Here is an 18,428-nt window from a genome sequence, read left to right on the forward strand (position 1 = left end):
TTTTATTGATCCATTTTGTTCTACTACTACGAAATTCTATTACTATCCATTCTATTCTATTGCTCTGACAAAATAATATAAAAAAAAGAATGTTGTTACGTCCTGTAACTCAAACAAGACCAAGATGGTCAACAGGAACAACAATAATCCCAAGGAACCATTAATTGCCTTTTCGCCTGTCGAGGCCCTTAATTTATACAATACATTCTTCAAGTCGAGACGTTCCTTAGGGTTATGACTCATCATTGTAAACACGGGAAAAGCAGGTTTTCCGTTACTCGAAGGCCACTTCCACCCGAGAGCGACCGTTGGTAGGTGATGGCCAGTATCTGTCATTAGTTTCCCTTCTCGACATTATCTTCGCCGATCGTCACTTGCTATCAACACACTTTAACTTGCTATTCACTCTTCGGTAAGAACATTATAAATCTCTTCGGTCGTAACACTCATAAACACGTACATCATTCAAAAGTTGTTGGAAATAAATAGTGATATTTAAACTGTGAACCCAGTGTTAAAATCATTCAAACTACCTCTATTATGTTAACCGAAATAAGGGATCGGCTGATTTATGGTGGTGACGTATCGAGACGAGAACTTACGATTCTCGTTGACGCATTATACTGCGAACGCGTCTCTCCGTGAATACGGTCGAACAGTTGTGTATCTATTATTTCCTTATAAAACGAAATAAACTTTTGGGACAATCTGATATTGTTCTATATTTACTATATTTATTACAACATTTGTGTTTTTATAGAGTGTAGTATTTTTCTACTACGTTACTACATTATACACAATGATTTATTTGTAAATTAATGATATCAAATCTTGTTTATTACTTCTACAATCAATACGTATCGTTTATTAATAGAGTAGACATGATTTTTAAATGTTATATCTAATCGTCAAATTTTTTACTATGATCATACATGTCGTTGTTTTGAAACATTTTTATCACAGTCATATAAACGGTCTAGACTTGTCTTCTGCATCTTCCTACAATTATAATATAATAAGTACAATAGGAGCATAGTGTTCTAACAAACAGAATACTTTTTAATAATATTACCTATTTTAAAACTAGTTCTTTGATTGGCTTAAAGACAATGGAATGGATTGATAGTCTTGATGGTGAATCTAATAATATGCTTTGTATTTCAATATTTCTTTTACTTTAAACATTTTGATTTTTAAGTTTACTATTTAAAACTGTATAGTCCTTCACTATTATATCCAGTAGCCATCTATATAATGATTTATCTTTAATAAAAAATAATTTCTTACAATCTACATAGAATAAAAAGCTAACTACATACTTGCATTCATTTTTAATACCTATTGTATTATCTTTTACCTGATCTCCTTTCCAAATACATGAACATATTTCCACTCTAATAACATGTTCTATGTCTAAGTTTCCAACTAAGTTTTCTAATTCATCAATAGGCCGTTTTATATCCGGTTTGCTTGAAAGCCTATTATCAAATATAATAAAGTATATACATGAAAGTACTATTAAGTTAAATGTATTACATTATATCTACAATCGGTAATCTGTGCATGAACAACAATGCAAGCTTAAGCAATATATTTAACTTTCTTACAACAACAATGGCTTTTCTGAAATATATTGATGTGAAATTAATTCACCAAATGGAACTTTATTTTTTATTAGGTGGAAAATATTACACTAGCAACCACCATGTGTTGCAACAGGTGCTCGACTACTAGTGTCAGGAAATTTAAGAGGTGATTCTTGAAGTCGAACTAAGACGGAAATCAAGAATAAAAAAATTGTGTTTCCGGCTTTAGTTTTTAGTCATTGACAATTAAAAATCGGTCAAAATACCCCTGCACGCGAGCAAACCTCCTTACACGAACGAAGGGAGGTCGACACATGAGCGGTAGTTTAACTTGTACAAGTCGTAGACAAGAATACCATGATATTCAGAGCTGAAAACGAAACAATTTTACAAAAGAAATAGTAAATTGAACATTAAACCTGTTTACTCATGGAAATACATAAGAGCATATCGGAAACTATAATATAAATGGCCCTGTGAAATTTCCAGGTACAGGTGATTAATGTTCTCACTAATCCTTTACATAGTCTTTTTCTAATCCTCTCATAAAAAGGTTGTACACGCACCGTGATTGTCTCGACTGCGAGCGTCCACAAGAAATGGAAAATGGCACTTAGTTTAATGGAAGGGAATATATCCGCTCTTCTCGCTTGAGGGGTTAATGTACATAAGAGTCTGTTACTACAGGTACTATCTAGATACTACATTATATGAGACAGACCTTAATATGAAGCAATTTAGAACTATATATCTAAATTTTGACAGTCAAAAGATATTAACATTCCAGGTGTCAGCTGAAGGGCAACAATAGAAAGAGATAAAAACAACAACAGAAAAAACAATCTTGAGTTCTGGTTCTGAGCATAGTTTCTTTTCTTTTTATTTTTCTTTAGTATCTTTCTTTTATCATAAACATTTTCCATAGTTTTATATTCCAACTAATGTTTGCATTGTAGTATTTTGATATAATGTTTTAATGTGATTCAGGAATTTGTTGCAATAATAACCACTTATGAGGGGAATCCCTTTATATAAATATATTTCTACATACAATATGTTTGTGCGAGATAATGCACGAATTAAAAAGGTAAATGTATTTTAAAAAAGGTATATAAGTGTATGTATAATATAAATGCAAGAATATTATAGTGATAAGTCCTTGAATGACTGCGTTTAATCACGTTTTCTGACACTCAGACTGCACACCTGTTATTTATCACAGAATGGATTTTCAAACAGGTAGATATTTTAGAGACTGATAGCAAGTGATAAACAATCATTTCACGGAAACATAAATTCTTCGTCTTGATCAGTGTCTACTTTATATTGTATTATTGTTGTTAATTACTTAAAAATAACTAACTAGTCTGTAGCTAATCAAAGCCTTAGAAATTCTGTGTAAATGTTTCTATATTACATATACGTTTCATAACGTTTTTTTAAGAAAAACAAATGAAATATGGATATTCGACTTAATATGTTTATTCTGTGTAGCGAGTATTTTTTAGTTATTATTTTTAAACTAGATATTTTTCCAACTTTATCTTTATTATAGTTTTTAAGTTTTTCAAGCTTTTCTGTTTTCGATCATTTAAAGATGATATCTAATGACTCAAAATACATAGTGATTCGCTTAAAGTACATATTAAGTGTCTAGAAGAAAATCTATATATGCCTTTCTTGTGTAAATTTAAATTTTTATCTAATTTTTTGTTATTGTTAAAAGGGAGAAATTTAATATCAAAATACAAATCAGTTTTATATTCAAGATCGAAATCTTGTGTTAACAAAAATAATTTCTTTTATAGATGCATGAATCATGTTTTACAACGATAATAATTAATGTAAAATGTCAATGTCCAAATCTCGTCGACAAACATTTATTCTACGATACGTATTCGGGGAAATTCGATTGGCTATGAATAATTTATATCTCTAAAATTAACTTCAGGAATAAATCTATGGCATATTTAACAACTAATAATATTAGTAATATAATCGCAAACTAAGAATAAAAGCAAGAGTCCGTTACAAATTACAATTAAGTATATTAATTGTAAATATTATACAAACATTGATTGTAATATTAATGCATGTAGTAAAATGAGATAAACCCCATGAAATTCAATAAATTGACCACTTGAAATTGAATAAATACAATACAATATAAATTACAACTTGTAATAATTAAACTTGTGGATTTTTATATATTTACAAGAAATTTACAGAATGTGCATAAAATGTAAAAATATTAAAAATATCTAAAACAGGTTACTCGTTATAATATTCAATAGATAAAACAAGTTTCTGCTTAAATTATTCAATTTCTTAAGTGTTTATAAGTATCCGCAGTTAGTAATAAGAAATTTAGTAATATTGACGATAACCTACAATTTGTTTAATTTGTAATATAAATTTGTAAATATTTGTAAAGTAAATAACTTGTAATTTGTAGCTCATAAATTATAAAATTTTACCATAATGTCATTATGTACATACATATGAATATATAAACTTTAATCGAATTGACGAAAAGGTGTGCTAGGCGACGCAATCGGTAAATAGGGAAACTGTGTGACCAGTAATTGGAAGAAGAGAAGGTGAGACTTTGTCACTTAAAAATTTCATCACGTTTAAACGTGCGCGATTATTAATCGACGAGGAGGAGGGAGTAGTATGAAGTTTTATTTCGCCTTCACCGCTGAGTTGTAGCTCGTGGCCAGTCGTGGCAGTACAGCAGCGCGCCTCCTCTAACAAGGAGTTCGTTCAACACGTCTTCTACTTTTGCATTTATGGTGTTGTCCTCGTGTGGTGAACTTTGTATGCGTTTCACATGTCACCTCCGATAGCAGTACGAGAGCTGTATCGTACAGTATAAAACATCTAGATAAAACATTTCTATCAAAGAAATTTTATTTTTATTTACAATTAAATGCACAGTGTTTATTCTAGTGAATATTTCGTCGACATGTGTTTCTTCACAAATTACTAGATTGTGGATATTTATGCATTTAAGGGAAATTTAACGGTGATATACTGTATAGCATAACAAATTATCAATTATACTACGTACTTATTATAGTTATTGTATAGTATTGTACTTATTAATATTATACTACATATCGTATATTATTATACTGTTATAGCTTACTTATAGTATCTAGTAAGTAAAATGAATTTCTATTTGACTTCCACTTTTTTAACATTGTAACTACCATAAATAATAACCAATTTATGACTTTTTATAGAAACCTTATAAACTGATAACAGATTTTTTAAGATTTCAATGACTCATTATGATGTATATAGATAAAGCTTTTTCTTTTGCATTATGTATTTATTCATGTACTTCATTTTGATTTCTTTGTTACGAGTTTCACACTTTAGTCATCGAGTCTGTTAGTTATATTTATCAAAGATATGAATTTGTACAAACATCCGCGATCTACAAATTAAGTTACGATATAAACAAAACAAAATTTTTCGGTTAGCCAGATTAAAACATTATTAAACATAGAATATAGAAAGTTATATAAGTTTGTGTGAATTTGTTGTTTGAATACGATTTGGATGAAAGCGATTAATTTGTATTTTGTTCTCTAATCTTAGAGACACGCGGCAATAGCGCATCATAGGCTGATAATAGAACCAGTCTAGCGATACGAATGTATTGAGAGGACTTTAGATTCCAAATTTTAGCACGTGGAATTTATTTGAAACAATAATACTTCAATGTCATAAATGGTTCAAATACATATATAAAACACCAAATTTATTATATTATACCATTATTATTTACTATATTTATTATCATTATTAAAGTTAAAATTTTTGATGCATTTTATCTATATTTTTCGCTTTCTACAATGGAACTTTTTGACAGCGTTTCAACGTAGTCTCATGTTACGTACATCGATATTTACAATTCAAATCGGTAAGAATACGAATAAAATAAGTGTTGCCAACAGTTTTCTTAATCGTCCGTGACTACTAGATTGTAAATCTGTATGTACTTGTAGGAAATAAAAAAGTACTAGTTTATGAATATATTATAGAATGGATAAAGTATGACAACATATATATGTACATATAAAATACCAACAGTATAATGCTTTATGTAATGTGTGGTATTAATATTAGTAATGGTATATTTAGGTAAAATTTTCTACTGAAATTCTCTTATTCAAATTATATTCTCAAAAATATAAATTCACATAAAAATCCACAATCTAATAACTACTATGTTACGTGAGGCTAAACCAATATAGATATTAGTGAATATTGAAAACATGATCTTTTTTAAATTAAATGAAGAAAATATGGAATAAAGTAAATGCATGAGAGCGTTCGAAGCTCTGGTTGCTTTGTATAAAATTCCATAAACGTCCACCCACAGTATGACGGTTACGAAATGCGACAATCAATTCCTTGAGACTTGCTATACCAACTCGGTCTTTCTTTACTTCTCTTTTAGTTCTCGTTTCGCATATTGTTTATCGCGGTCTCATGTGTGTGTTTCGTTGTGTTTAGTGTTGATAACTCACATCGGCCATTAAGAAAAGAAGGAATTAGCAGCACATAGTGAAAAGTCGGATGTGAGGAACCGACGAAGATTGAACAAAGGAAATGAGCACGAAGGTACTCATCGAGATGCAACAGCAGCTGAGGCATATTGTGACCACCTCTGAAAATGCTCCGACCAGTACTAAGAAGCTAGAGGACTTAATGGATATCCAGAAATCGATTTTTTTAGTTTTCGAGGATATTACCTACTGCGCCAGGCCGTGGATACTTTCTGGAAGTAAGTTTTTCACTACAATCCAATTTTTACTAAGTCATTGTTATAAGCAAAATTGTTTGCTATAATAAATTCCGTAAAAAACTTGTTATATGGAAGTTATATAAATAATTTCTTGTTATGTAAAAACTTTTATAAAAAAATTTTTGCTTTTAATGTACATAAATAATTCCTTAATGTAATAAATTTTTTGTTCGTGCTTTTTTATTCGCATTCACATAAAGTTTCTTTAATATTGCAAATTTCATATAAAACTTTTTGTATTGGAAGTAAAGTATGAAATGCATTGATTGAATATGTTTGAATAAAGTGACATATTTCACGAAACTTTATTTATAGAAATCTTTACCTGATTTTTCTTATCGTGTAACGTATAACATAATAGGTTTGGCGTCTTGTTTACTCAATCCAAAATGTGTGGTGCATGATGAATTATCTTTTTTTCTTTCAAAGGAGTAATATTAATATCTAATTAGTACACAAGTGTATTGCGACCAACAAAGTCAATATGATGTTTATTCGTGAGATAAGATCTTTACGAGTTAACGGAACTGAATGTGATAGCGTCCTAACGGATAACGGTTTTCGAAGTTGGCTAATTTTGTGGCAAACGGGGACGAAAATTTTCGCGTTCCATGTGAGTCAAAGTAGTAAAATAATCGCTTTTAATTAGCATGAATAAACTATATTAACTTTTCTAAGGCACATTCAAGCTGCTAGTAATTATGGAAATTTCACTTTTTTGTATTATTATATGTAAATGTTATATGCATTGTTGTTTATTACCAATGATATTTATTAGTGTTATTATATTTACAAGCGCATATACAAGTGTAGTATTATAACGTGCATTAATTGAATTATAGTAATTATAATAAATTTTTATTTTTTTCTAGATTTCCGAAAAAAATATTTTATAAATCATATTTTATATAATTAATATTTTATTGTATGGTTAGTTTTAAAACCAAAGATAATTGTTGATATCAATTCCAACCAATTTCTATTTATTATCACTTTTAGTTATGTTACCTAACCTAACTGATAGCGATAGGAAATTTAAAAAAGAATCAACTGTGGTGTAGTCTAATGTAAGTAAAGTGAAACGTTAATTTCAATTAGCTCACTTACACGGTAATTATAATACATAAAGGATCATTTCTTGTATTTTTTTAGACTTTAAAATGTGTATAATGATTATCTAGACAACCAATGACCATACTAGAAAATAATCATTTTCTTATCTATCACTTTTTTTATGATAGTTTAGTAAGTATTCGTGGTAGATAACATTCATGTTAAAACAGTGTAGAATTAAATGTACCTAAAATAAAATATTCTTACTATATTTTAGTGCAAATATATCGTGGTAAATAAATTGTTTAGATGATAATACAATAGGAGTTGTTCTTGCTCTCCGAATCGGAATGCTTGAGAATTCCCTTGAGAGAGTACAAATATAGACTGTATCGTCTGTATCTGACTGCATGCACACTCGGACCCTCCCCTACCTCATCTCTCTGTGTTGTATGCGTGCGCCAATGTGTGCCGCCATATGAGTTTATTAACCCTGAAACGGTTAATAAACAGAAACGACAGAGAAGATGACAGAATAATAAACATCGTTGATACTGTCTTTAAAAAACATAATAGAGTCAAATCGTCCTTTACAAATTCAACAAGACCTTCATTATGCTACGGTCAACGATATAAGAAGCATCTTTTATCTTCATCTTTCTCTTTCCACGTAACTTTCTATGTATATATGTGATAAAAGTCCTTTTTTTATTAAAGATATATATTATTATGTATTTCAAATATATAAATATGGTACATAACCTCAATGAGGGTTTAACATATCGCATTAATTAAAAGATGAAATAATAATATCATACTGTTGGTTAGAAAATTATTCTTCCTTTATTTTTATTAGAGATATCGAGTACTTAAGATGATACGTAAATCCAACAGGGACCTAACATAGTATTAATTAAAAAAATAATATTGTAATAAGAAAAGTATGCTTTCCCCCACCACTACTCCCACCTTTGCCATTTTCCGTTCTCTCCTTTAAGTTCTTTTCCGTTGATTTTGCTTTCTAGTTTTACCGAACAGTGAAAACGATCGGTTTTAAGCGAGCCTTGTGAGCTTGTTTGCAAACATCGGGGAATGTAATATGATGCAGATCTCATGATCAGATGAAAACAGGACGAGGTAAACAGGTAAACCATAAGTAGGAATTATCACGTGTCTTTATTATCGGCAATTAATAATATACTTACGTAATTAGCAGTTTGGTGCTTTAGATTTATCGACACGCAATGTAGCATGCACTGAATTGGTGTTTTTCACTTTTAGTCGATAATTGACGGGAAGAATTCAAGACGAACAATTTCGAAATTCTTGCAGCGATGCGAGAGAAATGCGTCGGTACTGCAGAGTGAAAGTATGGACCGTTTAGTGTTTGCAAAAATTTCATAACATATAGCAGCTGCAGATTGTACTGATATACATATGTATATCTTTTATCGTTTATCTTTCATTAATATTTAGTCTCTCTATTACTTAGCCTCTGTCTTTTTCCTTTTCTCCTATTGAAAGTTTTTCGTTTCGCCCTTTTTCCTTCCTCTACTTTTTTTTCTTAAGACATTCTATTTACGGTATACGTTGCACGATGAGACACACAAGTTGAAATTTCGCCCTTCGGCTGTAATTCTTTCCTTCTGAAGCCCTTCAGGCTCATCACGGATTTCCAAACATAGGGTATTAAGCCTAAAAACTTGTAATTTCAAACAAATTTGGGAATTTACTATTTTTATAATTTATCTAGAAAACATTTTAAATTCGTTTATTTTCTATCACTACTACTTCATTACTTTATTATATAGACTGCCAATTTTTGTGCAAATTCACATTTTTATGTACACGACCAAAGAAATAGAACTTGAATTTGTTTTACCTATTAAAAAATTATAACGAGTACTCTACTTTCATTTAAATATTTTATATATTTTTGTATATTATACACATCCTATACAGTTGTGTACATCTTTAAATTTCGCATAAATACATAAAAATCTAGTTGTTATATAGACCTTGAAGTTCATCCATATCTTTAATTAAAGTTAAGTACCTAACCAAAATATTCGTGCAAAAAAGAAATAATCGTTTAATAAACGTATGTTTTTAATTAATTTCTGGAACTACGCAAAGTTATCTAATGTAAAAAATTTTGAAAAAATCTTACAAAAGTTTGCCATATAGAATACTATCTTTATTAGTGTTATAAATCAACTCATATGCGCGAGCCTTTATAAACTTTATACAGTTTACATTGAAAAGACAGCCTGTTATCGCTATAAAAACGAAGTTCAACAATGCATAATATCTATCCAATACTCCAACTTTCGTTGATAATTCAGCGGGCGTTATTTTTTTTAAGCCAGATATCGCTTAATAATATGCATGTCTGCAGAAAATATGTACATAAATGTTTGTTTCAGAAAAGACTGAACTATTAAAAAATTTGAGCGGCGAATTCAGAGCCGGCGAACTTACGGCAATTATGGGATTGTCCGGTGCTGGAAAGTCCACATTGATGGATGTTCTAACTGGCTTTACGTTAGTAGATCTCTTATCTGTATTTTCTTCTGTCTATAATCTCTTTTTATCATTTACATGATACAGAGTAAATAATTTCGATGAAATTTTATATGAATCATCGATAACAATCTGTTGAATTTGGGACAGGAAATGTAGATAACCATTAATGCTAAACAAGACACATTTGTATGAAGTTCCTGGATAAATTGGGCTCAATAGATTCACGTTGATAATAATTATCACTGATGATATTGTGCTACGATGTTGATTAATGATATAATATTATATAACTAGAAAATCAACCATAGAGAACTAAACTTTTTAACGTTTGATGAAGTCTTACACTCTTTCATATTAATATATCATATAATGTGTCTTATTTTTATTTAATCTCAGAAATATTATAACTATTATTGATATAAAAATTTCAGGCAAATAATAGTTTGACAAATCTTTTCTATGCACAATAATTTTGAGATTTGATTAAAGCGGAGAAACCCAGTAAAGAAATACAAGATTTCAAATAAATACAAGAAATCAAATGATTTCGCTACAAGTATTCCTCTTTTCAATAATTTTATGCCATTGATATTACATATTAGACCGAACGCTAGAAATATTTGTGGTTATAAAGTAACGTTGGCACGACTGCTATATTATAAGCAATTATTACATTACAGTAATCATAGTAGCATGTAGTGTGAAATTGTAAGTATCAAGTGCGGTCACATGTTCTGTTGCAAACGGTCAATTTCCGGTTGATCTTAAAATATGAGATATCATTGACCTACGGGGACTATGTCGCGATCTTTGTCATTTTTGACAACCATACGATTGACTTTATCAACCACTGATGACGCTATTAACGCTACATCAAATTGAAATTTTCAATGATTTGATATATCTTCGCTGACCTAAAATACATACCAAATACATACTAACTAGAAATTTTTAATCAAAACGAAATTCTCGCTCTACTTTAATAGAATAATGCTGGCAAATGAGTATATAAATGCTCACACATTTGCCACATGCCATATAAATTAGATGACAGTTTAACGGTCACAGCAGAAGGGGGAGTTGTACAAAGTTGATACGAGAAACACGTGTTTTTGAAACGAGTGTCTGGCTTGAAAGATGCTAGTATGAAAACTGAACATGTGATACACATGATATGAAGCATAATACAGTTAATATTTTTGTTGATTACTGTTGATATAATTCTATCATTTTATTACTATATTCATTTTATGTATTTTTAGCTGCCTCAAAATTTATTTTTAATAGTAATTTCTATATTGTTTGTTTTAGACAATGAACACATGAATGTTTCAAAACATTACTTCTAAACTATTAATCACAAAGTATTATTAAATGCTCAATTGTGGGAGATTGTAGTAATGAACACAGTATCCTTTCATTGCTCGATCAAACAGACACGACCTGTATTTCCATTGAGTACGCATCGAAGTATAATTCGATGTTCATTGGATGAAATAGAATTATCACCGATAAACTTGCGTGACCAAAGAAATCTTGTATTTTATAAAAGAACGATAAACTACTATTTGCAACGCGAGTAGTTTCATGCTCTCATGAACGTTTGTTATAAGAAATTCCGTTAACATATTATTTATTCATTAATTAAATTTATATTCCACAATCATTGTTTATTGTCTGCATATTTTTATACTTCATATTCTAATTTTTAACATCATATCCATTTTTTACATATAAGAAATCATTGTGCAAATTACCATTAGAAGATTTAGAAAATGATATATTTAAAGGTTCTAAATAACAAATTAGATTTATATAGGTTCATCTTTTTTTAACTAAAGATGATAACGTTACTGAGTAATTTCTTTCTTACAATTTTATTTTTATCTCAATTATTGTTATCCAATATTTTTTTCTTTTATGGTAGTGAATTAAAAATATCAAATTGTGTCTAATGATTCATTATGAAAATTACAAACATACTAAGATCATCCGATTAGTTTATGCGATGTTTTAAGTAGGTTAGCTGAAGGCATTTTAAATCGACCATTGTGTGTTATCACGATGCATTTAACTGCATCGTGTAACTGATGAAAATTGGCACATTTACATAATTTGAATATCGATCCATTGTTTTCGGCACATGGACTGCATATAACACAGTTCCTCTGTAAATTAATCTTTCTATCTTCCATAAAATAAGAAAATTAACAAAGGAAATCGAAAAAATGGAAAAGAAGTCTAAAAAATGATGAAGAAAGTAAGAAAATTGGGAATGCGCTACAAATCGTAGGATTAAAAATGTATTTCATTACTTTGGGCCGTTTTCAGAACGACTGGCGTAACCGGGAATATAATGGTCAATTCAAAAGCTAGGAATCTCAATGAATTTCGAAGATTGTTAGCGTATATAATGCAAAACGACAATTTGCAGCCACTGTTGACCGTGCAGGAAGCAATGAACGTTGCTGCCGACCTAAAACTTACCACAAGTCCTCAACAAAAGAAACAAAAGGTATATTACATTTTATTCGTCAATCTGTAATATAATCGCAGAGTTGTTTGTTCTAAGCCACAACGCTCAAAGTAATTGAAAAATTACTCGTCGAAGACTTTGTTGTCTATAGCTTGTTTATAGTCATTTAGGAGCTCAAGGTCAGAGATGCAGCTCCCCATCATTAAAAATATCTCATTATTCATTCTTTAGGGTTAATTTTACTTTGTTTATTAGTAATTAATTTTTTCTTTGGTTTGAATAAGGTTGATCTAAGTTAAATTGGATATACTCAAATGAAAAATTGTATAATTTCTCTTTAACTTAAGAAAATTCATCATTCAAGAGGTCAAATACAACAGAAATTTTATGATGTTTACAGTATTGGACAAAAGCATAGATCAATGATATAATTATGTTATTATACCAATTACAATTAATGCCGTTAATATACCAATTAATACATATGAATATTATTAATATAATATAATATAATTGTTATGCGTATAATTGTTAAAGAAGTTGAATTAATTGCCCCATTAATTGCTTTATAGTTTCATAGTTTTATATTCTAGTTTATTATACAACATAACAAAAGTATCTCTTTTGGCATTTCATATTACTTAATTTAAAAGAAAACTAATTTTGAATCACGTTTTCAGATTGATCAGATTTTGGTCACAATGAGCCTGGATACATGTCGCCACACACGAACGGGAAAACTTAGCGGTGGAGAAAGGAAAAGACTGGCCATTGCATTGGAATTAATCAACAGTCCTCCGATTCTATTTCTCGATGAACCCACTAGGTATATACTTGTACTTTGATACCTGTATGCTTTATTCATATCAAACTATAAATTATTCACTATAAATTATTTCTTCCTAGAAAACTAATAATAACAATAAAGGTATAATTTGATATTAATTGCAGCGGACTAGACAGTGTGACCTCAAAATATTGTATAACGTTGCTAAAGCAGTTGGCAAAGGCGGGACAAACGGTGATTTGTTCTATTCATCAGCCCAGTGCTTCCTTGTTGAATATGATCGATCATCTTTACGTGGTGGCAGACGGAAATTGTGTGTACAGCGGTAGCACACAGAATTTAGTGCCTTATTTGAGCAGCCTCGGTTTGCAATGTCCAACTCACTATAATCCAGCTGATTATCGTAAGTAAATACTCGTAAGTAAATGGAAATCGGACATATTTCATATCATTTCCTTGATCATATTGCTAATTTACATTATATCCTATCTATAGTGATATCTCTGAATAAAGAATCACCAAAAGAGATATTGCACGAGCGTTTTGCATACATATTTAAGAAAGAAAAAGAGAGTATATGATTTATGGAAACGTGAACTATTGCTCCTTGCCTATTTTATTATGTAAAATTGTCGTGATGTACAAGACATTTGATGTACAAGACACAAAGCGCCTTTAATCATTCGTATCATAAGTATCACGCAAAACATTCGTGAATTAGCAAGAAAATTTTATTAAAATATCCACTAACATTTCTTATTCGCTTCTTCAAATCAGTTTAAAAAGTTAAGGGTAACCAAGTTTAAATGATGTTTGAGAAAAAGTCTTTCTTTTTATAGTGATGGAAATCTGCAATGGAGATTACGGCAGATATCTGCCGCAGATGGTGAATGCCATCGAGAATGGAAAAAATAATGCATGGAGGTCAATCAGTAATGTAACCAACGTCAATCACCAAGAGGAAGTGATCGCTTTGAATGTGACAGCTTCGTTCCAAGCACTTCGACAACGGTCTCCGATGGAGATACAGCACGTTTATGGTAAACATAAAGCTGGTGCTGGGTGTGCCATTGGCTTCTGGAAACAGCTGTTCATTTTACTTAAAAGAAACGCTATCAGACTCTCGAGAGATAAGGTAATGAATAATTCGATCTTGGAATGAAAAATTTATCTAAAATGTAAATACAATGTAAATAAAAAAATATTTGCACTTGTTTATATTTTCCAATAAAGTATTTTTCTATCAGGTGCTACATTTCAATTATACGGTACTTTTTGTAATTTTATGAAAGTACTACTAAATGATACGAAAATTAATATACCTGAATCTAATTAATTAGTATGTAATGTGCAAATATTTTTTGCAGCCGCTGTATATTATTTACAAAATAGATTCGTTGTAACAGACAAAGCGTAGAAGAAAGTTATAGTATAACTCAGCCGCCAATTGTAAAATTACTCGCTAGTTGTAAGAAGAGCCAACACAATAGTATTAATAGATTCATTTGGATTTGTTAGTCTTCTCTATTTGTTGTACTTGTGACACGTGTACAGACTAGTCGCGTAAGAATAAAAATAGATATGCGACTGGCCCGTATCTTTTATATATAGATGTCTTCATATTTAGAATGCGAAAATGTACAATAATAATAAAGCGAGTCCCATCTGTGAGATCATTGATTACTGAATCAACGTCTATTAAATGATAAGAGCTGTGAAAGAGTTCTTTGTAATATTACCTTTCTTAAATTCGATTGTATGAGTTGAATTTAATAGTATAATTTGATTAGAATGTCTCGACTAAATTTGAAAATTAATACTAAAATGTTAAAAAAATTTTTTAGTAAATTTCACTGAATAACTCGGGAAATAGAAATGAATATGAAGATACAAAGTTCGTAACATTTCTAGAGAAATCTGACACTTGGAAAACATGTAATAAATAACATTAGTGATATAACCGCAGAAGTAATTGACCTTGGTTAAAGTATGATATTTCAGATACTTCTACCAATTTCAATGGATATATTTATAATAAAATTATATAGAAATTTAAACATCAAAGAAATATTAACTTTTTCAAATATTTTTCATATATAATTTCGATGAACTTATCGAAGTGTGATGCCTTTTTCGATTTCGATGATTTTAAAATATATTGTAAAATTCAACATTTTGAACAATTTTTTCCTATTCGTATAATTGGCGATAAGCGTTAGTTTTAGAGTTATACGCAAAAATACCCTGCCGCTCGGCCTTAATTTTCAAACTGGTTTGGGTTAGTAGTAATATGCGTCAATCCGACCGTCGCATGAGGCGGTTGACCAGTATTGTTTACACTTTACATTAATACCGATAAGGGGATTCGCAAATTGAGATTACTATTAACCCAACCTAGTTTGAAAAGTAATAGCGAACGGCGGGGTACTGTTGCGTCTAACTGGGAAACTAAGGACGAGTGTTGAATTTTACAACATATTTCAAAAACATCAAAATCGGAGAGAGCGTCACATTTCGATAGATTGACCACAATTTCTTATATATATTTTTTCTTAACAAAGTAAGAAAACTTTCAAATTGCCTCCTGTCCTTTTCACAGGTATTAACATTTACACGACTTTCAATGCATTTTGTAATTGCCTTGATCGTTGGCGTGATCTATTTCAAAATAGGCCAAGATGCTGTCTACGTGTTGGATAACTTCAATCTTCTGTTTTTCAATATAATGTTTCTTATGTTCAGTGCCTTCAGCGCAACAGTAACAACATGTAAGCCGAAAACATTTTACCTTGTTTTCTTGAATAAAAATTGTTTATGTTAATCAATAAAAATTGTTATTACATCACAGTTCCCTCGGAGTTACCAATCACCATGCGGGAGCATTTCAATCGCTGGTACAAGTTACACTCTTTTTACCTTGCTAACAAGTTAGCTGACATTCCCATTCAATTCACAGCCATTTCTTTGTATATTCTCATTGTATATTATATGAGTGATCAATTATTAGAACTTCAACGATTTTGTCTCTACACGCTGATGTGTTTTGCCGTCAGTATGGTTGCTCAAACGTTTGGCCTTTTAGTTGGAACAGGAATGAAAGTACAGGTTTGTATGAACGTATATTTTTAAAAATATTTACCATATATTGCATTCTTATTTTATTATTTGTTTCAGCACGGTATGATCTTTGGACCACTCATGATTCTTCCATTTTTGATATTCAGTGGATTTTTCGTTCAATTCAGGGACGCTCATCCGTACTTACGATGGTTATTCCATTTATCGTTTCTTAAATATGGTTTCGAGGGTGTAATGATCGCCATTTATGGGTAAAGTGTACAGCATAAAATTTATTTTATAAAATTTGTTCCTTTCACATAATTGTTAACATAATATTCTTCTGTGATTTCAGGTATGATAGACCAAAGCTTTCTTGTTCAGACGTCTATTGCCATTTTGCTATACCGGAGACGTTGTTAAACGCTGTAGACATGAAGCAAGCTAACTATTGGTTCTGTTTGATTGTATTGGTCGCTCTATATATCGCACTGGATATTGGAACGTACACATTACTGAAATATAAGTTAGAGAAACGTGTATAAAAAGAAACACAAAATCGAAAATATGTGTGAGATGTCGGTGAAACATTTTTTCTACGATCGTGTTGTGTTCAGTGTAAATAGAACAATATAAATGAATTATTGTTAAAGACTGATTTTCTTTTAAAACTTCTGTATAAAAAGAAAGAAAGACAAGAATTTATAAGAAAATTTTATTGAAAAAAGAAAAAGAATATATATTTGCATTTAATTGTAGTTTTGTTATGGCAAAAAGAAGCAACGAATAATTATTTGCACAATACGATGTTGTTTGTCGAAACAGAAATAGAAATTCTTATCTTGAGATAGTAAATATCACGAACCAATGTCTTTTGATACTGTGTTTCGTATCGATTGATAACAGCAAATTTTTTGTATAAATTATGTTCGTTTGGAACATATTAAGGTATAATTCTATATATTATTCGTAGATTCTACGCCTATTTCCATAAATTTACGGTATATACGCCTACATTAAATATACTATACAACATTGTTCTAAATTTAAAAAATTAGCAGCCGTTTTATAATTACAGTCGATTTATGTTAGAAAAAACGTAATATTATAAAAAATTAAATATATTCATTTATTTTCAATTTATTTTTAGCTTCGCATTTTCATTTCCAACATTTCGCGGAGAACATTTCTTTTGATTGAAAATGTTAAAGATGCTATCCAAAAATTATTAACAATATACATAACATTTTGATCGTACTAATTTTACGGAAATATTTCAAAATGTGATATATTCATACTGTTTAGATTTTTTATAATGAATTATTTAAATATCAAACGTTAACAATAATTTTTTTATTCTGTTTTCTTAAAGGTTCAGATAAATAATTAGTTGTCCCAAAAGCTTCTTTCGCTTTGTAAGTAAATAATGGATGGATAATATTTTATATTTTATATCATGTCATTGAGCTATGTACAATTCATTCTTCACATAATATCATTTTCCCAGAATTTTTGGGATTCGCTAGCAAAATATCGTTCTAGATGCATTTTTAGGTCATTTATTGAACTGAATCTTTTACCGTAAAAACAATTTTTTTAATGGAAGGAATGAATAATAATAATCACGTGGAACCACATCCGGAGATTATGGAAAATGAGGTAGAACAACCCAATCAAATGATAATAATTTGTTTCTAACGACTAAAGATATATGGGTCCTGATTAGAAACAGCTTATTAAATTTGATTGCGATGTCTTACCTCCTCCGTACTTCCCGGATATTCTACCGTGATTATTATTTATTCTTCTTATTACAAAATTCTCTTCACTGTAAAAGAATCAGTTCAATAGATGATATTAAAATACCTAAAACGATATTTTTCTAGCAAATCCTGGAAGTTTTGGAAAAATAGTATTATGTCGTTTCTGGAGAGATGGGGGAAAGTAATGGATCATAATATGTCGTACATAACTCAATAATTTGACATAAAACAAAATATTGTACATCTATTATTTATTAATAAAAAGAGAGAATCTTTTGGAACAACCTAATGTAATATTGATAGTGATAACATTTATTAATAATTAGCGGGAAGAAACTCTTTGTTAGATACAGTAATT

General features: G+C 29.9%; 1 protein-coding gene across 4 annotated transcripts; it reads left to right on the forward strand.

Annotated features, from left to right (window-relative positions):
- Positions 1-4,274: 4,274 nt before the first annotated feature.
- LOC117209017 (ATP-binding cassette sub-family G member 1-like) lies at positions 4,275-17,171 on the forward strand. 4 transcript variants are annotated; one of them, XM_033450574.1, is made up of 11 exons: positions 4,275-4,551; positions 6,116-6,387; positions 9,888-10,005; positions 12,319-12,502; positions 13,144-13,289; positions 13,415-13,653; positions 14,090-14,385; positions 15,850-16,018; positions 16,099-16,355; positions 16,425-16,579; positions 16,663-17,171. In XM_033450574.1, the coding sequence occupies exons 2-11, from the start codon at positions 6,213-6,215 to the stop codon at positions 16,850-16,852; spliced, it is 1,929 nt and encodes a 642-aa protein (XP_033306465.1). In that variant the 5' UTR covers positions 4,275-4,551; positions 6,116-6,212; the 3' UTR covers positions 16,853-17,171. The 4 variants fall into 4 exon arrangements, with proteins under 4 accessions (XP_033306465.1, XP_033306464.1, XP_033306463.1 ...); XM_033450573.1 differs by having other exon boundaries at positions 4,284-4,437; positions 6,117-6,387; positions 16,663-16,965; XM_033450572.1 differs by having other exon boundaries at positions 4,286-4,453; positions 6,117-6,387; positions 16,663-16,965.
- The last annotated feature ends 1,257 nt before the right edge of the window (positions 17,172-18,428 follow it).

This window comes from Bombus bifarius, unplaced genomic scaffold, assembly GCF_011952205.1.
Source record: "Bombus bifarius isolate JDL3187 unplaced genomic scaffold, Bbif_JDL3187 scf7180000008165, whole genome shotgun sequence".
Classification (NCBI taxonomy): domain Eukaryota; kingdom Metazoa; phylum Arthropoda; class Insecta; order Hymenoptera; family Apidae; genus Bombus; species Bombus bifarius.

Bases quoted from the DNA above. Each gene is read 5' to 3' on its own strand.
- LOC117209017 (XM_033450574.1), top strand. From the start codon at position 6,213: ATGAGCACGAAGGTACTCATCGAGATGCAACAGCAGCTGAGGCATATT. The intron at 13,290-13,414 runs GTATATACTTGT...TATTAATTGCAG, and splicing joins TTTCTCGATGAACCCACTAG to CGGACTAGACAGTGTGACCT. The intron at 13,654-14,089 runs GTAAGTAAATAC...TTCTTTTTATAG, and splicing joins CTATAATCCAGCTGATTATC to TGATGGAAATCTGCAATGGA.